Source organism: Zonotrichia leucophrys, chromosome 3 (genome assembly GCF_028769735.1).
Source record: "Zonotrichia leucophrys gambelii isolate GWCS_2022_RI chromosome 3, RI_Zleu_2.0, whole genome shotgun sequence".
In the NCBI taxonomy this organism is placed as follows: Eukaryota; Metazoa; Chordata; class Aves; order Passeriformes; family Passerellidae; genus Zonotrichia; species Zonotrichia leucophrys.
The window spans coordinates 25,089,359-25,113,395 of record NC_088172.1 but is presented as its reverse complement, the minus strand read 5'-3'; the positions used below and the strand labels follow the sequence as shown (position 1 = coordinate 25,113,395).

Genomic DNA, 24,037 nt, shown 5'->3' with positions numbered 1-24,037 from the left:
TGCTGCAGGTGGTGAGTGTCTGGCCCTGGGCTGCCTGAGGGCAGGGGCTCTGCCTGCCTGTCCTGGCTGCTCAGCCTGACAAGTATCAATGTTCTTGTACTCAGAGCACCGGGTCCTGCTGGCAGAACAGGCACCTCCTGCCCGGTTTCTGGTTCCAGGACTTCACTTGAACTAGGAACTTAGGAGAAGGGACAGTTTCCTGACAAAGGCAGTCATTTAATGTCAACTGGCAAACACCAGCACACATAAGGCTGAGATGCAAGCTGAGCACTGCTTTGAAGAATATTTCTTTGTAGCCAAATTGTGGATTTAGATATTTGGCCAAGCTGTAGTAGACCTGACTTGTTCTGTGCTTGAAAATGACACCATTTGTTTGGGAGTCTTTCCTGGGAAAATGGTAGAAATTTCTCAGATTCCTTCCCTCCCCCCCAAATAGGGGAGGAAGTCTGAGAATAGGGTCGCTGACAGTTGTCTTCTATTTCCTGAAGCCAAATAAACATATCAGCTCATTGGGGGCGTGAATTGGTGTTACAATTTAAATATTCCTGGCTCAAAGAGGCAGATTTCATCTGATTTACTGCACTCATTGTGATTTTACAGCTTGATTCCCAAAACATTTTGTGTGGTTGCAAAAGGTAATACTCTGCTATGCCTGCAGTTTGAAAAAACCTATTTTTGTGCAACTGAGTCACTAGCTCTCATTATTTATTAACTGTATAAGTACCCAGATAAGGCAAAGAAGAAAAATTTCACAAAACCAAATTGCTTGGGGAAAGATTCAACAGTTGAAGGACTGTGAATCTCTTTCAATTCTGGCGTCCCTGCTGCAGTTCTCTCTGGGATACCTGCATTAATTTTGTTTAATTCTCTATGCTGCTTCTCAGAGTACCAATTAAAAACTGTTGTGCCTGTCAATATTAGCTGGTAGAAAATTGGGCTGGGTATGCTCTGTGATTGCCTTTGGTCACAGACACAGCCCAGAGCAGCCAAGCTGAGCTCTGGGCTCTGGTTTCCCCTGTGATCACAGGCATTTGAGCTGGGAGAATTTGATTTGGGTCTGCCCTTAGGCTTATTTTTTTTTCCCAAATGATTCAGGCAACTTAAAGCTGACCTGCTGTTCATGGGAAGCAGGTGAGCTGTCCTTGGTGATGCTGTAACAAACCAAAGTGGTGGCTGGGTTTTGCACAGGCTGCTGCCCCAGCCTTGGGTGGGGCTCAGTCCTGCTGCCTGCCACTGGAGTGTGTCCCGGAATTTGATGTACTTGCTCACACATTGTATTGAAAATAGTGTTTTGGGTTTTTTTTTTTTGCGGGGAGGGATTGTTGTGGGATTTTTTTCTTTTAATTAACAGCTCTAGTTCTGCATCTGTTAACTTCAGTTTTTTCAATTTAGTACTGACAGTCTTGCCAGTTTTTCAAGCCAAAGAGGAACCTTCTCCCCCCTTCCATCCTTGCCTCAAAAAAGTGATATCCAATTTTTTCCCCTCTTTGTGGGAAAATTATAAGCCATTATTGCTGCCTTTTGGGTGGATTCATTTTAATGACTCTCATACATAATAAACATCTGCAGATGACTGCCCAAATCTAGGACAGAAAACTATATGTCGATCCAGAACAGCTTGGAAAGGCAGCACCTAGGTCCTCCTCCCCATCCACACCTTTCTCTTCCTAAGAGCAGGCTTGTGACCATCTCTGACACCTCTTGAAGATCAGAATCTCTAAATTTGTAATCCCCAGACTGGCTGGGAGAACTAAGACATCAGCTTTCTGCTACCATATCCTGAAGGTTAGTGCTGGTGGGGCTTGTTTGCATTCAGCACTACAGAACTGCTGTACAAATGCCAGAAACTCTGCGCAGGTTCCTGCATTGTAAGGTAGCTCACTGGTAAGATAATTCCTTCCTCAATGTTTAATTAAGTGGGTGGAAAGCCAGATGGAAGAAGTGGATGGCATCTTCCTTTGAACTCTGATAGGTGGGAGCTACTGGATAAACTCACTTTACATCTTTAATTTCCGTGGCCCCTGTTCATGACAGAAGCATTATAGGTTGCTACCTCAGCAACCTCAGAGAAGTTGACCCTGCCTGCTGTGGTTCTGCCTGTCTGAAATACATTTACATCTGTACTTGCTGCTTCAGTCCCATTTTGCCAATATTGCTTGGTTTCAAGTTGAAGCAGTGAGGGAATGTTCTCACTGCAGCTGGTGATGGCAGTACCACACATCCTGCACTCCCCTTTCAGACAGCTCCAGCACATGTGGTTGATTAAGCACATCAGCTGACATACAAATGAGAGAGACAAACTTAGCTGTGCATAAAGATCCTGCATACAGATAAGCATAAATAATACCCTGCTTATCCCCCACTCTGACTGGATTTGTGAAACACCTGCAGCAAAGGCTTCACAGAGGAGCTGTCTGTGTACCTCTTATTAGGCCTATAGTGCAGAAAACCCAGCAGCCTACCCAGGCAGCGTGGTAATTCCCAGCACATCCTTGTGTTGACAGCCTCAGGAGGAAGATGTATCTGGAGAGGATGTTAGCTGGCTGGGTGAGTTCTTCCACCAGGTCAGTGAGCTCATCTAGATTGTGCCGAGCACTCCTGCTGACATGAAGGACAGGGTAGGTGAAGGAATGACTATCCTTTCCAGTACACTGGCTGAAGTCCATTGTGGAGTTTCAGGCATGTCTGCACATGTCTGCCTTTGGGGAACACCTAATGTGTCCAATCTGAAAACTGAGGCACCAGGAAAATGTCAGTGACCAGCTGGTGAGGGGATGCCATTATCACCTGAACTGCAGTTAGGTATTAGAAATGCCAGAGAGATGCTCAAGTTCTTTTGAGGATCAGAGTCTCTGTGCATAATGCAATTATCTGGATGTCTGATAACCTCTTCTCCTCTTTTAATAAAAGTGGGAATTTAAATGCAAAACTTCTGTTAAGGCACATTAAGCTTTAAGATTTGAATGCAACAATCAGGGCATTCAGGCTCTGCTTTCCACAGCTTTTCTCACTTAGCCAGATGACATATGCATGCTGTGTTTTAGAACTGAGCTCTGCCCTCATTTACACCAGGAACCCTCATTAAATTCAGCTGAATTCATTGAATTTAACAGGATTGCCTGGTGTAATTAATGTTTTGAGGACAAAGTTTGTCCTTAGCTTTAATGTTCTAACATCATATAGAGCATTCAGATGTGTAACGGGCAGAATTTAGGGAAGTCAAACACTTGTATGTATGTTACATCCAAACCATAAAGTGACATTGAGTCTTACCTGCATTTCATAAACAGTTAACAATTTGCATACATCCAGCAGTGATAATATGCCTCTGCATTTAAATTTTAATTATTCTGCAAGTCTACCAGGATGTCACTTGTTTAATGGCTGGCTGAGCTTAGAGGTCACCCAGTCCAAGTCTCCTCTAATGGCATTTTTATCTGAGCAAAAGCTTTGACTAATAACAACACAGCAAACATGCTGAAGTGAGACCTATGTAGTAATACACATGAATTAAAATGTAGAGAAATTTGGAAAATGGGATTTTGTTTTCAGAGTGTTTCTTTTATAATGGTTATTGGACTCTGACTAGGATAGTAACTTTTTATTCTCTGACAATCAGAATACAGACTGTCATTTACACGTGCAGTGTCAGGCATTAGGGAACCAAAAAGGAAGCTTTTTACTTAGTTGTAAAGAGGAAAGTGGCTCCAGCATGCTGGATGATGATGGATCATGCTACTTTCACTTAGCATTGGAACAGACAAATGACACTTTCTGAAAGCAAGACAACAGTACAGCAATGCAATATGACACTACAGCTAAACGTATGTGAATCTCTTTTATATTATTTTACATATTACTGTAAAAAATGTAATAGCTTGTGTTGAAAAGGACCTTTGAAGCTCATCTAGTTCAACCCTCTCCAAGGGCACAGACACCTTCCACTAGAACAGACTGCTTAAAACCCATCCAGCCTTTGTCTTGAATGCATCCAAGGATGGGGAGCCTCTCTGGGCAAACTATTCCAGTGCCACACCAAGAAGAATAATATTTTCCTTATGTCCAAGCTAAACCTACCCTCTTTTAGTTTATAACTGTTGCCCCTTGTCCTACCTCTACATGTCCTGGTAAGTTGTTTAGTGCTGTCAGCATCTTTGGGTACAAGGCTGTCACATACCAGGAGTTCCCCTTTTATCTCCAAAGAAACTCCATGCCCAAGAAAAGGAACCTATGCTGGGGAAAACATACTACTAGAATAGAAAAATGAGTACAGGGAGTAACACACCTGATCAGATTAACAGCTGTAACAAAATGAAAACAACAGTGATTTCAACTCACTTATCAGTGTAAACTGAGAATCTGTCCAATTACTGTTAAGCCTTGTCTAAAATCCTAGCAGAAATTAAAACAAATGTAAAACCTCATAAAGAATAATGCAATATAACTACTTTTAATTTACTATTTTAATACTCACTTAAGTTATGCAAATGGTGTTTAAGCCCAGCTAAAGCAGGTGGTGCTGAATATTTAATTTTTGAGTTTAGTATTGGTACCTTAGGACAAGTCTACCCAGGTGCTGCACAAGTTTAATTCAGATCCAGCTGTTCAACCTAGAGGCCAAGTCAGAAACAGAAATACCAACTGCTTTCATTTTTTTCAGTTGATTAGTACACAACTAGCTGTTGTTTCGGGTACAAGTATGGCCTGTCAAACAGAAATACACTGTAAAAATGGAGCAATTTCAGTTTCTGCATAAGCTGGAGGCTTGTATCTTTTCAGGTGACCAGCGACTTTGCAGCATCCTTATGTCTGCATGTCTAGACTGCAGAAGTTTTCAAACAAACTGACTTTTGAAGACAACTGTTTGGCCCCTGTACAGTATCTCCAGATGGACAAGCATAAAAATGAGTTATTGGTTACTTAAAAATACAGGTGGGGGTATTTAAAGGGAGTGAGAATTAATTGATGGATATGGTATTAAAAAATCTAACACACTTATGGAATTGTCCCATGGCAGTGATTTGTGACAAGAAACTAGTCCAATTGCTAAGCATTAAATCTCAGAACAATAAAACCCTCCTATGAACAGATGCATATATTGTGTTCATGTATGAGTGGGAGTATCTGCACTGAATCTTTATGATACAGCTGAAGGGAGAAATGTGGGCAGAGATGTGAAATACACTGGTATCACAGTGGTACTGTGATTCAAAAAATCTGTGTTCTGAGGGATGCCAAAATCAGTATATGCCGATACTGTTCCATCACTAGTAACTGCCTTGTGTCCTGAACCCCATTTGCTTCCACTCTGTGTGGCCTAACCTTTAGATACCTCTGCCTCAGGCTCTGCATCATTTTCCCTGGGAAATACTTCATGCTCAGTGTTTTCGCTTTATAATGGGAGAGGAGAGGAACTGAACTGAAATCCATTGTGTTTCCACTCCACCTGGCACTGCTCCTTTCTCTACTCAGCAGAATGCCACAGTGGAGCAGCTGTGCAGAATCCATGTGTTTTAATCTGAAAGACTGAACAGTTACACAAACCCAAGGAAGTACAGGGAGACCATTTAGTCTAGTCCCTCATTCTGTGGGAAACAGATTCTGTGCAGGATTGTTGGACTCCCTCACACACTCTTGGACATGTCCCTGTGCTACTGGGACTTGGACCAGGTGGCCTCCAGCAGTTCCTCCCAACCTTAGCCATGCTGTGACTCTGGTGGTTATCAAGCAGCCTCCTCTGACAGCCACAGACACACTAAGGTGTAATATTCAGGAGTGTGTTGGGATCAAAATGAAGAGAGGTGTGTTCAGAATTTCCTTTCCATAACACACATACTGATATTCTGTCAGTAACTCCTAGCTGATGAAATAAGCTCATTGGCTACTCATTGACTACTGCAAAATTATCAAGACAAAATAAGGTTAAATTTAGTTTTTCTCATAAAAGAATCTGAGTAGTTGATTATATATATATAATTATATGTATACACACATGTATATTGTAGTGCACTGTAATGAGGAGTAACTGGACAGAAACAGACCTGTAAGGATGAAAGGGATGAAGCTGGCTCTAAGTCAGCACAAAGTCTTTGCAATGACAGGCCTATTAGAGATTACAGGTTCTGTAGTAATGCCACTGAATATTCATAATTGAATAGATTTTATTTCACATTTACACATTAGCAAGAGTATATACAATTTAAAAAATCAGCCTTGCTGGAAAAACTTAGTTGGAAATTATCTATCCCAGCTTGAGACACTGAGTATTAAAGCTATCACCCTCTTTGACAGCCACAGCCTCTAAAAGTGCCTGCTTCTTCTGCATACTGCGAGAGGACTCCAGTTCATACATGGTGGTCAGGTTGAAGAGGACACTCTCGTGCAGGTAGTGCTGAGGGTCCTGCTGAACCATTCCTTCCAACTGCCGGAGGGAATCCTTCAGTTTCCCCAGGTACAGAAGACAAACAGCAGCATTGTTGTTAGCCTAGGGAAAAACATATTGTAAACAAATTGTGTGTTTATAAATACATACATATATATATATATATATATATATATATATATATATATATGCACATTTACAAGTGATGAGAGAGAAGGAAAAGAAGAAGTCTAGTATCTGCAGTTACAACATATTTACTGTACGCTAAGAATTACTATTCTGCATGTGTGTGCAAAACTAAAATACATTATCAATTGTACAATGCTATCCTTTTCTTTTAATTCTCAAATTTACCCTCTGCCAGTAGGACCTGCTGGTGTCTAAGAACTGAAACTCTAAAAGACAATTTAAAATGAAATATAAATAGTATAAGACATTAGTCTGAAAGCCAAGAGAAACAAATTTCAGAAACCACATGACCTTCTACATGCATTTTCATAGATTTTTTTTTAATAACTTCATTATATTTTCAGAAGTGTTTTTCTCTCTCTCTAGCTTACATGTCCACATAAGCAACAGGAAGATACTTTCTTATCACAAAGGCATCTACAGCTGACTTCAGGTTAATCCAGCAGATAGGGCAGTCTAAATATATATGAATGATCAAGTCAGGTTCCATTTTCCTTAACACACAAAATGGGTTTTATGAGTTACTGAAAGATTCCAACAGTACAAAGTGAAAACGTGTTATAACATGTTTGGCAGCAGAAACTTTCATATCTTCTAAAGCTGAAGATGAAGGAAGAACATGTCCTTTTAGAAAAAAATATTTTTCTGTCCATTCAGAAAGGAAACCTTACTGATCTTGTGTGATTTAAAATACACGCTATTTTACAGCCTGCAAAATAATGCAATTCATGTGTTTAAACTCAGTCCCTTCAGTCGGTAGATGGCCTTGGAGCAGATTACTGGGGGTAAGCTGTCTGACTTCTCAGGAACACTTACATGACCATGCACTGAAAACTGCCAGGTGTAGGAAACCCAAAGGTAAATAAGCAGCTCTTTGATCTCAGCTTGTGACAGGAACCCAAGGCTCCGATATGCAACATGTGAAAAATGTCATGTTTAAAATTACAATATCCTTTCAATGTTATGTGAAATCAAGTTAATTTTATACATGTTGGCAGCTGCTGTTTCTTTTCCTGACATGCAAGTCTATGCTAAAAACAGTGAGTGCCAAAAAAAGTGCTTTTGCAAAGATCCCGTAAAAGAAGAGTGTCTTGGAATTTCTACATGCATGCCTAAGTATTCACGCCCTTCATACAGACTGGTTCTTAAATTCCCATCCCATTTTCCACCTTATCCTTATGTATACTGAAAACCCTTTGGCACACATGCCACATCCCATTTTTCTGTAAAGCCCTGAGCATACTCTGGGCACTAATTAAATCCATGCATGAAGTATTATGAGAATAATTTAGGTGTTCATTATATATGTAGTAATTTGAAGATTTACCACAGCATTTGATGAGTCGATCCTTAAAATTTCTGTGAAAAATCGATGAGCTTCTGCAAAATTATTCTGACCAAGGTGGAGAAATGCTCTAGAAAGTAAGTGACATATAAATGAGTTCTACTCATAAACCCAAGATAATAATACATTTTAAAAAGAATGGACACCATTTTTTATTTTTCCTGTTAAGATGTGAGAGTTTCTGACATTTGTTCTTTACAGTGTGAAGGGGACATTGATTTACAGACAAATGGAATGACAACTTGGATCGCTCAGCTACATTTTCTGCCTACGAGAGCAACAGTCTTCATTGTGTTTTATTAATTTAAATGCAGATACTCTCTTCCCAGAATTATTTCTCTTCATGAAATCAGCCATATAATTTTCAGGACACTTCTGAATAGTATCCTCTAAATATATTAAGCCAATGTGCTAACCATTGCAAAGTGAGTTCCCCATCACACAGCTCAATTTACTACAGTGTATTCAAGCATCCTTTGAAGATACCGGGTGGCACTTTCCTGGCAGATCTGATTGTAGGATAACTGCCCAAAATAACTTCTCCTCTCCTAACAGGTATTTATGCAAATATGTATTGAAAAAACACGGTGAAAATATGCAGTGCCTGAAAGAATGAAAAAAATCAACTGAAAGATCCCAGTTTCAATGCAGGATGATACGACTGTACCAAGTTAGAGAGATCTCCCGAGTCTGTGTGCCGTTCAGTCTTACCTATGACAGATGAAATCCCATAAAAGAGAGAAAGAGAACAGGATTGTCTCAAGGGTAGTTTAATTGTTACCGTGCATACTTTTAGAACTACATTTTAAGAAATTTTATATAGCTATTAAATTACCTACCTGTTCATTAAAACCATAATTTGGCTCTGTAGTCCATCCAATTTGTGAGTCACTTTCTCAACATCTTGAAAATATTTTTCTGCAGTTTTTATGTCTCCAATCTAGACAGAAAAATCATAAGTGAGTTACTACAATAAGAAGAAAAGAGCTACATCCTGATTATATCTTATATCTATATATCTTATATCATATCTTTGATATGCAGCATATCAAAGTCCATTACCAAGCTCTTTACACCAAGGTGACTTGGTAACACCTGTTACCAAGCAATGTATTTGAAGAGCCACGTTAAGGTCATGTAAAGCACGCAAAAAGCATGTCCAGTTTGCCCACGGCAGTTTCTCAGCTCGGGCTGTGGAGCACTTGAGGACTGTAGGGCAGGGAGGCCCCATATCCTCATCTAGCTCTGTTGTAACTAACTCCACAGTTCAAAACAGTAGCTGTAAATGAGAAAAGGTCAGAGTTACTTCCAATGAAATGGGCGTGATTCCACAGGAAGGGAAGACAGACACCAGTGGCCTCGTAGTTACCACAGGAGAACCCACACCTGGTTAACACACAGCCTCTGCGTCATAGCCAGGGGCCACACAATGACTTCAGTGCATCACGCCATATGTCAGAAAACAACTCCAGTACAATGGACCATTGAGGATATTGGCAAGATGGACCATTTGCAGATTAAAAAAACACCAAAGAGTGAGTTGAGCAGGATGAAGGAATGAGAGATCTGAAAACTGGTATAAAGAAGTACAGATCTGATAGGGAGTGGAATGGGGGAGGGGACTTCTAAAAAGGAAGGGGTATTTCACCTAAAGGTGTGTCACATACATTGCTCTTTGAGATGAAAAAAATACTTGAAGAAGGCCACTTATTTGGAAAATAAGTTACCAGCATGTTTTTCAGGCTGGAGAGATGGAAGAAGACAAAAATAAATCATCAAAAGGAATAAAATTAAACTAGTTCAGAAGCATAAAGCCATGGAAACCAGGCAGTCCTCAGGTGGAGAGATTCAAGGGGGCCCTCAAGAGACCACCCATTTTTTTAAGAACACTATGAAAAATGTTTGTGACAAATGTGCTAAAGTCTCCTTAATGCTCTCAGATGGTGGATACTACAAACCCAAGACTTACTAGAAAACTTAATCCAGAATTCTTAAATTGCCCTAGCATCAGAAAATACCTCCAATCTTACTGCACTTTTTACCTCAGCTTTTTGTCAGCCCATAGTGGTAGGGAAAAATGTAGGACTCCTCTTTTTTTACAATCTTTTATATACTTGAAAGTTTTTTATTCCCTTCTAGAATGAAAATCAATTTTCAGGCAAAGCAGTGTTTACCCTTTTCTCATAGATAACGCTTTCTGGATTCTCTGAACTCTCTCCTGTTACTTCACATCCTCCCTGAGCGCTCACATAAGAGGTCTCCATAATCCAACTGGTCTGTCACCAGCAGTGAGAAGCAGGAATCACTTTGTTTCACATGTGAATATAAATTTTGCTTTTATGCCAAGTATCTGGAAGTCCAATTTGTTTATCCTTGTGTAGTCTTCTTACTCTCAGCCTATTTCCTTTCTACAGGAAATAGGCTTGTTGTTGCTTCTCATTTTGTATTTGTATATTACTCCCAGTCTTTGGTAGCATTTTGCCTTTGCTGTTTGAATCACAGCCAATTTAACATTTCAGCTTCTCAACTTGTCAAGATTATTTTGCATTCTGATCCTGCCCTTCATAGTGTCTGTAGCACTCCCAGCTTGGCATCATCTGTACATTCTACAAGCATGCTTCACATTTCATCGTACAAGCACTACCTAACCAAAAAATACAAACACTACAAACCCGAAAGAGATTCTTGTGGAAAAGATCATCTAGCAACTCCTTCCAGTCATCAGCAAATGACTTTCCAACTGCACTTTTCAGAGACAGCAAACATCCATCCATCTGAAGGCTTCATCTACATTTCTTCCCAATTTCCTTAAGGGAATATCCCAGAGGCAGTATCCACTACTAACACCACTAATACAACAGATACTGCTTCACTTCTAACTACAAGACTTATTCCATGACAACATAAGGAAATTATTCTTCTTTACATTTAGGAGATGATCCAATTGAACACTGCAGTCAAAGATGTAGTGTCAATTGCTGTCCATCTACCAAGCATTTCTGGAATACTCATTAATAGTCTTTTCTAATGAAACAGATGCATTTATCCCAGATGTTATGTAACTGGACTCAAAACAAATATTATTCATCTGAAAATGCCACACGTTCACTTGTAATGACAAAGGATACAACTTCTCTCTATAAATCCTGCTAAAGATGTAAATCACCAAGAAAATAATTACATTTAAGAAGAGGATAATGCTGGCAAAGTGTAAATGAATCTGTCCTCGACTATTTTTAGCCTGGGAATCCCTTCACCATGAGAACAATCAATTCTAAAGCAAGCTACCAGTTTACTCTCCTGAGAGGCTTGATGAGTCCAAATCTAGTATGCTTTGATACTAATCACACATTATTTGTGATCATGAATAGTTCTGATTTCTTAGCAGCATCTCGTATTCTCTCAGCAAACATGCTGAACTCTTAAATCTCATTTTTCCCACAGAGGGGAAACAGTTTACTTTTTAAAAAGTTTTGGTGGGAAATATAATTTAAAAGAAATAACTAGTTTTAATTAGTCATAAAAGTAATTGAACCAATTTAAGTGGTCTTTATCACTTATTCACTTATTTATAATTTTATCACTTATTAACTCAGAAAGTATGACTTCAGTATTTAATAATAATTAGCACATCAAATAAAAATGAAGATTCTACTGTTAACCTCAAATAATCATATTCCCTAACAAAGAGCCTCCTATATTCTATGTGCTTAACTTTGCTGTTTGTCTGGAAACCAAGATTAGTTTTCTTCTAGAATTTTTTTATTGCTTTTGACTCAGTTTTGCAGCAATTTATTGCAGAGAGTAAGGTCAGGCATCTTTAAATTTTTTTTCTTAATGTACTTATTCAAATGGAAATTCTGGATAGGTCAGTCAGTGAGAGCTACACAATATAATCCTAGAGACTAAAATATATTCACTGTTTCTCTAATTCATTCATTGTTTCTGTTTTACAGGTCAGGTGACTGCAGTCTTTATGAAAATTTCTTTATGATAAACTCTGTCTTTTCCTCCATTCTTCATTTCTATAATTCTCATTTCCCACTTTTTAAGGCAACAGCCAAAGGTTGTACATCAGACCTAGACTTCCTTATGTTCCACTTACATGTGAAGATAAAGAGGGCATGATGCCTTAGAGTAGTTAGCTCAATTTAATTAAGAAAAAAGAAATCAAAGTAAAAGAAATAAAATTTTACATGTTTAAAAAAGTTGCAACTTTTTTCTGCTAAACTCCTGAATTACATTTTATTCCACTTTATTGCTTAGTTTTATGTGTGTGATGTCTACTGTCAAACAGTGTATGTGACTCATAAGCAACTGGAATCTGGCTGCCTTACACCTCTCTTGGTAAATGTTCAAAGTCAGCAGCAGAGTCTGAGGTTATTTGGGAATTGCTACTTGTTTTTGAGAAGTTGTGACATTTGAATATGAGAACACTGCTTTTCTATTTTATCTGCAAGACATTTTATTTTTTTTTCCAGCAAGTGCCTTGTCAACAGTGCCCACTTACCACAGAGTGATCCTACCAAAATGATGATGCCCAGGACTGCAACACATTTATCTTTCTTTAATTCAAATGGCTTGGTTTTGATTAACTGGACACTGCCTATTTCTCCTAATTTATCAAAATCTCGCATCTGTTGCACTAGTACCCCCCAAAGAGAGCTGGAAATTTTGTGACAGCAAAAGACAACAAGCCAAGCAATACAACCTTATCTCCTTAAAGTGCTAGAAGAAATGAAAATATTTGTATTTAGAGACCATTCTTTTTAACTTCTATCTAGGTCACATGCAAATATCAAGGACTACTCATAACCCCTTTTGCTATGTCCAGATGTGACAGTAAAACCCCTCAGAACAGGAGGCCTGTGGTCACAGGAGGGCAGTGATTTCAAATCATTCTCTAAGTTAGGAGATGCTTTCCTCATGGGAGTGAAAATTTCTCCAGAGCAAATGGAATGACAAACAGACTTTGGGTGTGACATCAGGGTAGACACTCTTGTCAGAAAGAAAGTGCCAGTAACATACACAGTCATTTTCACAGAAAGACCAGAACTATTAACAACTTGTATTTCCTTTAGTATTTTGCATATTTACCGTACCATTCTTTAATGCACATAATTATTATGTTCCCTATTTAGGCAGTAATTAATGCACACAGCCAATATCATAAAATTGCTCCACAGTGATGGAGATCCACTTTAAACTAGAGACTTTTAAAGACAAATATGTCTAACACATTATGAAGCCATGCTCCTGCTGAGAACTGAAAATCCATAATTGAATTTGAATGACATTCTATGATTTCAGGCAAGCAATGTTAATAATTATCTATTAAGAGTAAATTACTCAATTTCAATATAATTTTTATTACAGGAATGTCACAAATAAGAGCATTTGTAAATACCTGAAAATCCAAAATTAGAGTTCTCATTAATAATAAGAGTAAGTAGATAAAAGAAGAAAAGTTTGAATTATCAGTATCAGAAATATGAAAGAACTGCAAAGAACTCATGAGATGCTAAAAATTAAAAAGATCAAATAGCTATTTAAATGCATCATTTTATGAAAAATAAAATCTGTTTTTATTTGCTATTCAATACAGGTACATGGACTTTTATTATACTTTTCTGTATACTGTTTTTTTTCTTTTAAGGTGCCCTCCCCTGTCTTCTCACGGATATGATTTGGACAAAAGAAGGACACTTGAATTTTTTCTAGATGAAGTTGGCAGTTATACAGTGGGACTGAGAGTTGCCTGCAGTCTGAGGCAGTGAGACATGAGATTTTTAGTGAAATTTTGTCTCACTGATGTCAATGGGAGTTTTACCCTTAGTTTTAGGAAAAACAGAATGTCACTTTTTGAATAAAATACTAGCATAATTTTCTACAGCATGTTGTTTGTTTGCTAATGCACTTTAAATACTATAGGTGCTTCATATTTCCTAATTGTATCTAATATGACATGGTAGAAGGGGTTTTGTTTTGAGCATTGCCTCTACAATTTGACATATGCCCTACAAAAACAGCTATAGTTTTAAATGCAGTGATTATTCTCATAGCTATCAACAGCAGTGTTACCTAGCAAATTTAGAATAAAATGCATACCTGAAGGAAAATCCTTCCAATTCCACTCAGCAACTGAGGCTCTTGCTGTGGGTAATATCTGATGACAGAGTGGTAAGCTTCTACAGCCAGCACATAGTCCTAAGGGTGGAAAGCATACAATCACAATCAGGTATTTAACCTCAGAATACCTCAACCTTTGAGTCACCTTCTTTGTAAAGACATATTCCAGTAGAATTTAAGTATTTGCAACTTGTCAGTGGGACAGTATTTCTATCAATCACTGAAGGCACTAGTGACTGACTACATTGGTCTTTTCTCAGTTATACTGGAACTGCATCCATAGGGGATATTTTTTTTTCTTTTAAGAGGATCATATTCTTTTTGTAGCTAATAGCCACTAAAACTGAACATTTACTCTTTATCTTAGATTATGATTTAGGATGAAAGTCAAGCACCTTCAGTGTGACTGGGGGTATAGATACCTGAGAAGTATCCCATGTTCCAAATATGTGTATAATTTACATGGTTTAACAAACTATTTTCCAAAGCTTTGTGAAGTGCCTGTGTACATGCTCTTGTGAAAAACATCACATGACAGAAACTGCAATTCCTGCACATCTTCAGATGACAAACTAGCACTACTACCAAGGGCAACAGGACATTTTCCCTTCCTCCACCAAATTGTTGGGTTTTTTACTGCATAAGGGACATTTTCCCTCCCTTCACCTGAACTGGGTTTCTTATTGCATAAAAGCAGGTAATCTAAATAGAAAATGTATTTGGGCTAAAACTAAGTGAGGGGATGCCTGGTTCTGATCTCCAGAAAGCTCTGCAAGGTGCATCACACCTGCACAAAGGCCATGCTGGCAGGAGGCAGCATTGAGATATTCCTGCTCAAGATGGAATGCCAGCATAGCCTCCAGCTAAGGACCACTGATAGAGGATTAAACAAATGGCTCCCATTTCCCAATGGAAAGAAATTCCCATGTGACTGGTTCCTGCAGTTCAGCCTTTTCATGGTTGAGCTGCAGAAATTCAAGGACCTCGACAGGACATGATTTTCAGGGCCTGGCCACGAGGCCTGGCAGGCAGAGGTGGGAGGCCCTGCCCATGCTCTGTGCTGACACCAGCTGTGGCTGTAGGAATGTCCACTGGCCTGGGGCTGTGCCAGCTTGGAGAAATGTGAGCAGAGGCAGAGAGCACTCTCCTTTGCTTACAAAGGCCAGGCCAAGCAGAGGCTGAGGACTCTCTCTGCTGTAACACTTTAGTACTTCCCAACAGTCCTGCCCTTCAACTTAGTACAAGAATTGCGGTGGGCATTAGAAAGCAAAGGACAAGAGAGAATAATCTTAAAAAACTACACAGACATCTTGGGATACTCTCTGCCCTACCATTAGTCTTAGTCAAATTATAGTACTCATTTAACTTGTTTCTAATGTGATCACAGCTACTGGGAAAGGTTGTTTTTCTTCATCTCCTGCTTGGTTTGAGGAAGCAATGTTCCCCACATGTAATGAATTTCTTTTCCTGAGGATGCACTTAAAAGGAGTAACCCCAGTATCCAGTTCTGAAGTCCTCAGCACAGGAAATACATGAATGTATTGGAGCAGGTCCAGAGGAGTGCAACAAAATTGGTCAGTGGGCTGGAACATTTCTCAGGAAGGAACACTGAGAGAGTTGGGGTTGTTCAGCCTGGAGAAGAAAAGGCTCTGGGGAGACCTCATTACAGCCTTTCAGTATCTGAAATGGGCTTATATATCAGGGCCTGTTGTGATAGGACAAGGGGTAATGGTTTTAAACTAGAAGAGGGTTGATTTAGACTAGATAATAGGAATGAATTTTTTACAATGAGGGCAATGAAACACTAGAAGGGGTTACTCAGAGATACAGAGCATGCTCCATCTCTGGAAACATTTCAGGTCAGATTGGTTGGTGCTCTCAGTAACCCAATCCAGTTCAAGAGGTCCCAGCACATGGCAGGGACAGGTTATTGTAGATGACTTTTAAAGGTCTGTTCTGACCCAAACCATTCAATTTGAAACATATTGTTTCATACAAACAAAAAGTCAAGAAAAGTCTTTTGAGTCTGATCTGTATATGAGAGAAATTACATGTCCGTAATAGCAGGAGATGAGATAGTCCAGGAAAGCCCTCTGCAAGACCCTTCTTTTGCAAACAACTTGTATACTGGGGTTATAATGATTAATTCTGAACAATTATTAACATTTAGAGTTTATTACAATTCTAGTGTACTATGACAAGTTCACACTTATTACTGGTAATAAAAAGAGTTCAGAGGAAAACCAACGTGCCACATACACAAGTATATTTATTTAAATGCTGATGTATTTATCAATCACAACTCAAATGTGATGAAATTAAAGCAACCATAATTTTTCATAAATTTATGATTTAGGAAAACTTCAATTTTCATTGTAATGTCTCTCAGTAAAGGACTTACTTGATCATGGAGTACAACTGTGTTAGGCACTCATAAAAAACTTGAAATAGGGACTCTTTGATCTAGCTCTTAAGAGGAATCCCAGTCATGACTGCAGTACCTAGTAATTCTTCCAAGAGTATAATCTACTAAATCTGAAGGATAGTCTGTGACTGTGATTTTTATCCTTTCAAGCATAAAATGTGGTCACTAGAGAAATAATTTTTTTGTATCAAATTCTGTGGTCTAAAGCTGCCCCTTACGCAGTGCTCACTCCTGTGCATACTCTAAGGCTCTGGCTACACAACAAAGATGCACAGCACAACCATAAGAGACTGGGGCTCTGCAATCACATCCCCAACTGATGCAGAAACAACTCCCATGAGCCCGAGTCCATGCAGCAAGTGGACAGAAAAGTGCTTCTGCCAGCTTAATTTACAGCTCAGCATGAACTGACAGCAGAAAAGCCTCAGCCACAAGAAGCTGCATGAGTGGGCAGTGTTTGCACCACCACATCAGCACAGGCTCCCTTGCGTACACAGCAGTCAGCCTTGGTAGGAACAAGCAGCCAAGTCTTAGAGGCCCATGCTGCAGGGGCTTCATGGATTTGGCCTAGAAAGGCAAAGAAACCCTCCTTTTCTGCACTCCTCATCCTTATCTCCAACACCATGTGCATTACAAGTACATAAACACTGGCAACTCCTGAAATGTGAGACTAGAGGTGAACATTAAGAGTCTGTGCATTCTGTTGGTGGTCACTGCCCCCTCTTCTCATACAACAGTACAGCACAGCAAGTCACATTGCTCACCCACCCCATGCCTTGCAGTATCTGTCACAGGAATAGGACTCATTTCTTCCAGGAGATGACAAGAGACTAAATTATGTATCTCCAAAGGCACAAACAAGGATGGCTTCAGGATGAAACTGTGAAACATCATCATATCTAGGCTCACTTCTAAATACAACCTCATTCTGTGGTCACCTGTGAATCCCTCAGTGAGTTTAATATGCATTTATTATTCTCCTCACACTATGATAAAAGCATTAGGAGATTTCTTGAATATCCTACATGTGATACAGAATAATACTATTCTGTGGTGAGTTATAGAGGCTTCTTCTCTGACAGTTCCTTCTGCTAGAGCACATTGTAAAATAGATGATATTTGGTCTCACTTACTAAAGACTGTTCCCATTCACAGTTTTGCTAATGTGACATAACACAACAAAGATTGTCTGGTGGAATGATAAATACACACCTCCTCTGAGAAGTTAAATCTTGATTGATAAAAGGTGTGGTTGTGAGGAGTAAAACATATTAAGTATTGCCAGTAAAAACCCCAATGACTACAGTTTGTGATCTTAAGACTTAGAGATGGGGCTGACATATTGTCATGGTCTTTAATTTAAAAAGATTAAGAACCTTTCAGTTTTCCATATCTTTGTAAAAAAATCCCAAAAGAAGGCTTGAAGTTACACTATTTAGGATATGAATGAGAATTGGCCTATTGTTTTATTATTACCTCTTTTATTATGGAAATTTGGGGCTAACATTACTAATTTGGGGCTAACATTTACTATTACCTCTTTTATTATGGAAATTTGGGGCTAACATTACATATACTAGTAAATAGTATAATAATAGTTAATAGTATATGATAATATATTATTACATTATTATAAAATATAATAGTATATAATGACAGCAAATAGTATAAAATAGTTCTAGAAAGCCCCTGGACCTACTTGCTGGAGTATGTTTTTTCTAATGCACCACAGTATAACTGCACTTCCCTTCATGGCTACTGCATGACACTTTCTCATATTTCCCTCATCACCACCTTTAAGTACTTAATTAGAAATAAGCATAAATGACCTTGATGTGTAGAATGCTGAGAATAAGTTTAAGAAACCTTAGACTAAAAATCTTAGTTACAAGGAGTTCATAAATACTTTGTTTTGTGGAGAGAGGACAGGGATAACTTATCCTTCCTCTCCATCTAGAGCAGTTGTGGAAGGGTTATGAAAGCAGAGATTCACAGTGCTGTGAATCCAGAGAGCTGTACTGCAGCACTCAGACAAAAGCCAGTCATCCTCCTTTAAATCATACAGGAACCAAAGTCCTCAGGCATCATTCCCTTGTGTCACTAGCACAAGCTGTTACCTCCTTCTAGGTACCATTTTAATTGTATTCTACTCAGATTAAAATCAATTTTAATGCTTTTGTTTTATGAAGGGCAAGTTCTACAAAAGCTAACACAACACTGAAGAAAACTAAAAAGCACAAAATATGCCTTTAATTAGAGTGCATTTATAATATATATGGAAAATACTTAAGTGTTTATTCCTTAGAGAGAGCAAAGTCTGGTAAGATGATGTCAAAAGTGATTTTACCTCAGATGAAAAGAACTTAAAAAGTTTTTAAGACACTTCCATGGTGATTTAGTAAGTGACAAGCATTTTGCAGATAAACTTTTGAAATGAAACAATGCACATCATCAGCTGTATGTTAAATTAATATTCCCCTCATGCTGCTATATGCAGCACATGCTTTCATAGTGACATAAGCCCACAGTTCTTGTAAATGGAAGTCTACAGTGAGAGGTTATATGGCCTCCCCTTCTCCTCCTGCTGTATTTCCACATCTATCCTGAAGTTTCCCCTTATTCACAGGAAACAAGAATGCTGTTTCATATCAGTTGATAGAACTGGGATCCACCATTTCTTTGTCATTTGGTTAAGTCCAACAATGGTGCACAGAAAGAAGGCAGAACACAGTTAAGAAAGGTTATACAAAGAAAGGGAGATGAACAGGAAAGAAAGACTGCCTTGAACTACTACCAAACTGTCACTGGTCACACGGATAAAGGGACACAGCAGGCAGAGCTCAGTACCTAGGAAGGATATCCCCCGGGTGTAGGAGACATGACTCATTTCCTGTGTCTGGGTGAACCACCTGGTCTTCACTTTCTACCCTAAAATAAGATAACCCTCCATCTCAAAATTTAAGGAGATGTTTAACTATGAAACAAATGAGACCTATTTAAAAAGGAAAAAATCATTACACTACATAAACAGAATTCTTTGATTCACGTAAGTAATGCAGAAAAGATACGACATGAAATAAACCTAATCAAGAATTGAGGCTAAAGAATTTAGATTTAAATAGTTATAGGGAAAACATCTAATCAAGGTGGATTTTTTTTAAATTTTCAAGTGTCAATCCTGACAAGATTGTTCCCTGTTAAATACTACTGTAGTTTTTTTGGCAAAAGAAAGAGGTCAGTAAAAGTAAGATAATATGTTTGGGGTTTTTTTTCATACCTAAGTCACACCGTTTTACTTTAATAAATTATTATTATAATCATCAACTACTTGCCCAAGGTATTCCATCACCTAACAGTACGCGGGGATCAAGCACAGTGCTGCAATATTGTAAATGGTCACTAGATGGCAATAGATGGTGCTGACTTTGAGAATGAAATCGTTTTTTCTTAAATTACACACACTTGAAACACTCGAATAAAAACAAATGCAGTTTTTAAAGTATATCATACAACAGCAAAAAAGGGTGGAACCGTGTTAAATGAATATAACTGATAATGGGAGAACTTACAAAAGTGTGTTTAAAACTAATCTGAATAGATTCATGCTGAATACTCTGGAAGGTGGAGAAGATGACTACAGGACTGCTGCATGTTAGAAGGGTCTGGGGATATTCCTGAAAACTGAAAGACTCACAGGTACTCTATAGCCAATTCACTGAAATGCAAATTTCATATGGAAGTAATTATGCATTAACATGCAATTGTGGGTAATTTGGAAGTTACTGTGAATCATAAATTTCTAATTCAACAGCTGTGAGACAGGCCCTAAATACAACTGGTCTTAAGAAGTATCTGAGCTGCCATATTTTTGAAATATAATTTCCAAAAAGATGATAATTGGTATTCACAAATGTATTTGTTACTCAAAGAAAATAGCGCTAACAAGATCAAACCAGAGGAAGGTGAGAACTGTGTGTGCATGTAGATTTGTGTGTACACATGAAAAACACGAGTTAAAAAAGAATTCACTGCAAAAAGTAAAGTGAAGTTCTTGAAAATATATATGCCACTATTTTTATTTATATATTCTACTTTGTTTGGGATAGCAGTTCATGCTTTTCTTCACTTGTTTACTGAAAAAGAGAATGATTTAAAAAATGAGCCTATGTCATGTACCTACTTCAAAAGACAAATTGATTTAATGAACAATTATTTCTATGCAAGACAGAAATGTTCTTATTACAACATAATCATGAAAATAAATGTGTGTTTCCCCTAATTCCCACAACAAGAATATTCCATTTCAAGTAAAGCTGTATAGATGGCTCTTATATAAAAAAAAAAAAACCAAAAAAAAAAAACCAAACCATACTTTTTTGAGGTATTGTAATATCAAGAATGGAGCCTTGTTTGGGAAGTAGCTCAGTAAACATCAGATGATCAGGTCTGGCATGACCTTGGGTAATTGAAGAGCAGGGAGCCAGGAGTGCAAATCTTGGCCTGTGAGGATTCCACTGCTGACATCCCTGCTCCAAGGCTGCTGCTGCTAATTGATTTCTAGAGCACAGTCAGGCTCAGAGTAACAGCAGCTTGCTGCAAGAATGGTGACACCCCTGTTTTCCTGACCACAACAGGACCGGCAGAAGTAGTTTTATTTCTGCTTCCAGAATACAAGGAGAAGCTGAGTGTTGCACCAAACGGAACACAATTGGTTAAAAAATGTAAGGAGGAATCAAGGCAGAAAACCCCAGCAGTGACAGCTAGTCACTTTTGCTTTTATTGCATTCTCTTCCACCCCTACCCACTAGTGAGGATTTAAACTTGAAAGAAGACATATTACAACTGAGATCAGTTGACAAGGGAGGATGTATTTAGATGTTTCGGATCTCTATCAGATACAAAAGCTACAGCGTTATTAAACCTCACAAACAGAGCAACATTCCTAGTGCACAGTTTGAAAAAGGGAGAGCACATAATTGCTTTTAATTAGAGCATTTAGTTAAGTGTTTGAAAAATTCAATTTAAAAATGCAAATTCTGTATTGTTATTGCATGTTCTCTAGGATGATTTGGGGAGAAATAAGTACAGATATGCTCCCAAAGAACATTACTGCAAATAGCTATCTATTAAATAAGACATTATTAAGCCTAATTAATTCTTCACTAAGCAAAACCTTAATGTACTGTCAGGTAGTCTTCCCTTATCTCTGCACCAGTAATTCACTGGCATTTTCTCTGACATTCTATTCTGGAATATACGGTACCTCTGCAGTTCTGCCACCCACGTACCTTCATCATTAGCAGACAGTTTGCCATGGAGTACATCACCCGGCCCAGACGTGACCTCCACAGCTGAACAGAGGCTGCAAAATAAGAGCAGCTTGTGAATTTGCACAAATAAATTAGAGGTTCTTTCTTGCCATCAATTATTGGTCCTATGAATTACGATTTTGAAAGGTCCCCCTCGTTAACACCACTGGGGTTTAGCCTAGAATTTTTAATCCTCAGCCCTGCTGCAGCATCAGAGAATTCTGCATCTCTCCAAGGGAATTGCTCAAGCAGCTGTGGGTACCATAGACAAGGCAAAAATGTAGAGCAATAGACAGTCACTCAGCTCTCAGCTCAGGCCAAATATTAAACACCAAAATAAACCACACATTTTCCAACATCAGAACAAAAGGTGCATAAAAGGATTCAAGCGATAATGAGCAACAGTTTAAAAACATGTAATCGACAGCATTAAATGTGATAAATTAAAAAATCAAACATAGCTAGAATGTCATTTAAGAGCCAAAACATGCAGAGTGAGAAATGTCTGAGTCTGGGACTGTTTGTGCTTGCCTCTGGCTGAGAGATATGCTGAAAAAAATCTGCCAAGCTTGTCTGCTTTCCCTATTCTCCTGGAGCTTGCAGGCATTAAAAGCTGCAGCAGATTTCTTCCTTTTGCTTTGCAGACAGACTCCTGATGTTGTAAGAGAACAGTGCACACAGACCCTTATTTTCTCTCGTGTTACAGTACCATAGATCAATGCCAGAAATATTTCTCTAATCCTCAAAAATAAACATTAGGACAATTCATTTAGTCCATTTGAAAAATATATGTATCTCAGTCAATCAGCTGTCAAGGTCACTGTAATGATTTGAAAGAGAGTGGGGGGAAGGGAGAAGAGGCTATTTCAATAAAATTGTGATAGCTGAGACCACTCATTTGTATCATTAATGTAGTCACTGATGAAAGCATGGCAGATTACACAGATAATTCTTTCAGCACACAAAGAAATCATTACAAATAAGAAGAGCTTGGTGAAATGCCTATCACCTTTCCTAAAAAGGAAAAATCCTTCCATCCTCTTCAACAATAAAAAAAAATCCAACCCATAAATATTTGCAAATTATCTTCGTCAAAAAGAGGGTTATAATGTAGGGTCCAACACTGAACCCAGTATTTCATCCACTATACCTTCCAATCATTCATTTCTCCTAGCTTTTGTTTTAGAAATTCCCCTGGGACCACACATCCGGAGTGCTACTAATGGAGATGATACTGCAAACCATGAATAAATACTTCATGACACATTTCCTTTTTTTCTTTCCTTAGGAGAATCTGTAAAATCCAAACATAATTAAATAACTGCCCTTCATTATCTCACTTAAGTAAATATCTCTTTTTTTTGCATGTTCTCATAGTTTGGTCACCACATTCAGTTTTGTAGGAGTTAGGTGACAACAAACTAGATGTTGATTCCTACACCGTAAGACATCCAGATTTCATATTATCAATCAGATAGCACCAGCTACAGTTCTCAAAAAAGGACTGCAAAGTAGGCAAACCAGATGTCTTCAGCCTGTGCTATAAACTGAACAGGAACCTGACCTGGAAATTCTGTAGCTCTGTGTGATGAGGCTTCTAAGCACTGAGACAAGGGGTTAAAAAAAATCTGCAAAGCAGTAAACAAAACCAAAACCCAACAGCAGATGACTGTGTTTTACTGAGATGCCTGAAACACTCTCTGCAGGTCCATGCATCCATGCTTCTACTCTAAGCATTTGCTTTTCCTTTTTTTCATCAAGGTCTCTGTACTCCACACTGCCGTTCATTTCAATAGGCACTGTGAAGTTACAAAATTGGCATCTTACAGAATGTGTTACCAGGCAAGTGGTGCAACGCTAAATCTCTCTGTCTGCTGAAAATCTGGCAAATGAGGTGCTCTGTTCGAGGCTAGAGATGCACATCTTAAGTTGATTGGTGTTGCACCTTCTTACATCAGCAGCATGGAAATTACATGCTAAGCATAATCCCCATAATGAATTAGGGCTGTCTCCACATAAAGTTAATAAGGTTTGCTTCAGCAAGTCTCAAATGAAAAAAAGCAAACCCATTATCAGCCTCCTGGAGCTCCAAATGCAGAGATGAAGCAGAGAGGGAGCAGACCTGGCTGACCTCCACAGACAACAGCAGTCAACAGCCTCTGCAAATGTCCCCTGGGCTTTTTGGCAGTCTTAAACCTAGAGGCAGCTGCACAGTAGACAAGTGAAGATCGCTCCAAATTTTTTGCAGCCATGTCTCT

General features: G+C 38.6%; 1 protein-coding gene across 2 annotated transcripts in view; it reads right to left on the bottom strand.

Annotated features, from left to right (window-relative positions):
• Positions 1–6,137: 6,137 nt before the first annotated feature.
• TRAPPC12 (trafficking protein particle complex subunit 12) overlaps positions 6,138–24,037 on the bottom strand; it is a 50,694-nt gene continuing 32,794 nt past the window's right edge. For both annotated transcript variants that reach the window (XM_064707669.1, XM_064707668.1), the window contains exons 8-12: positions 21,759–21,832; positions 14,025–14,123; positions 8,756–8,856; positions 7,899–7,986; positions 6,138–6,484 (exon numbers count right to left, since the gene is read on the bottom strand). In XM_064707669.1, the coding sequence (XP_064563739.1) occupies positions 6,242–6,484; positions 7,899–7,986; positions 8,756–8,856; positions 14,025–14,123; positions 21,759–21,832 (605 nt within the window). In that variant the 3' untranslated portion in view covers positions 6,138–6,241. The remainder of the gene's footprint in view (positions 6,485–7,898; positions 7,987–8,755; positions 8,857–14,024; positions 14,124–21,758; positions 21,833–24,037) is intronic.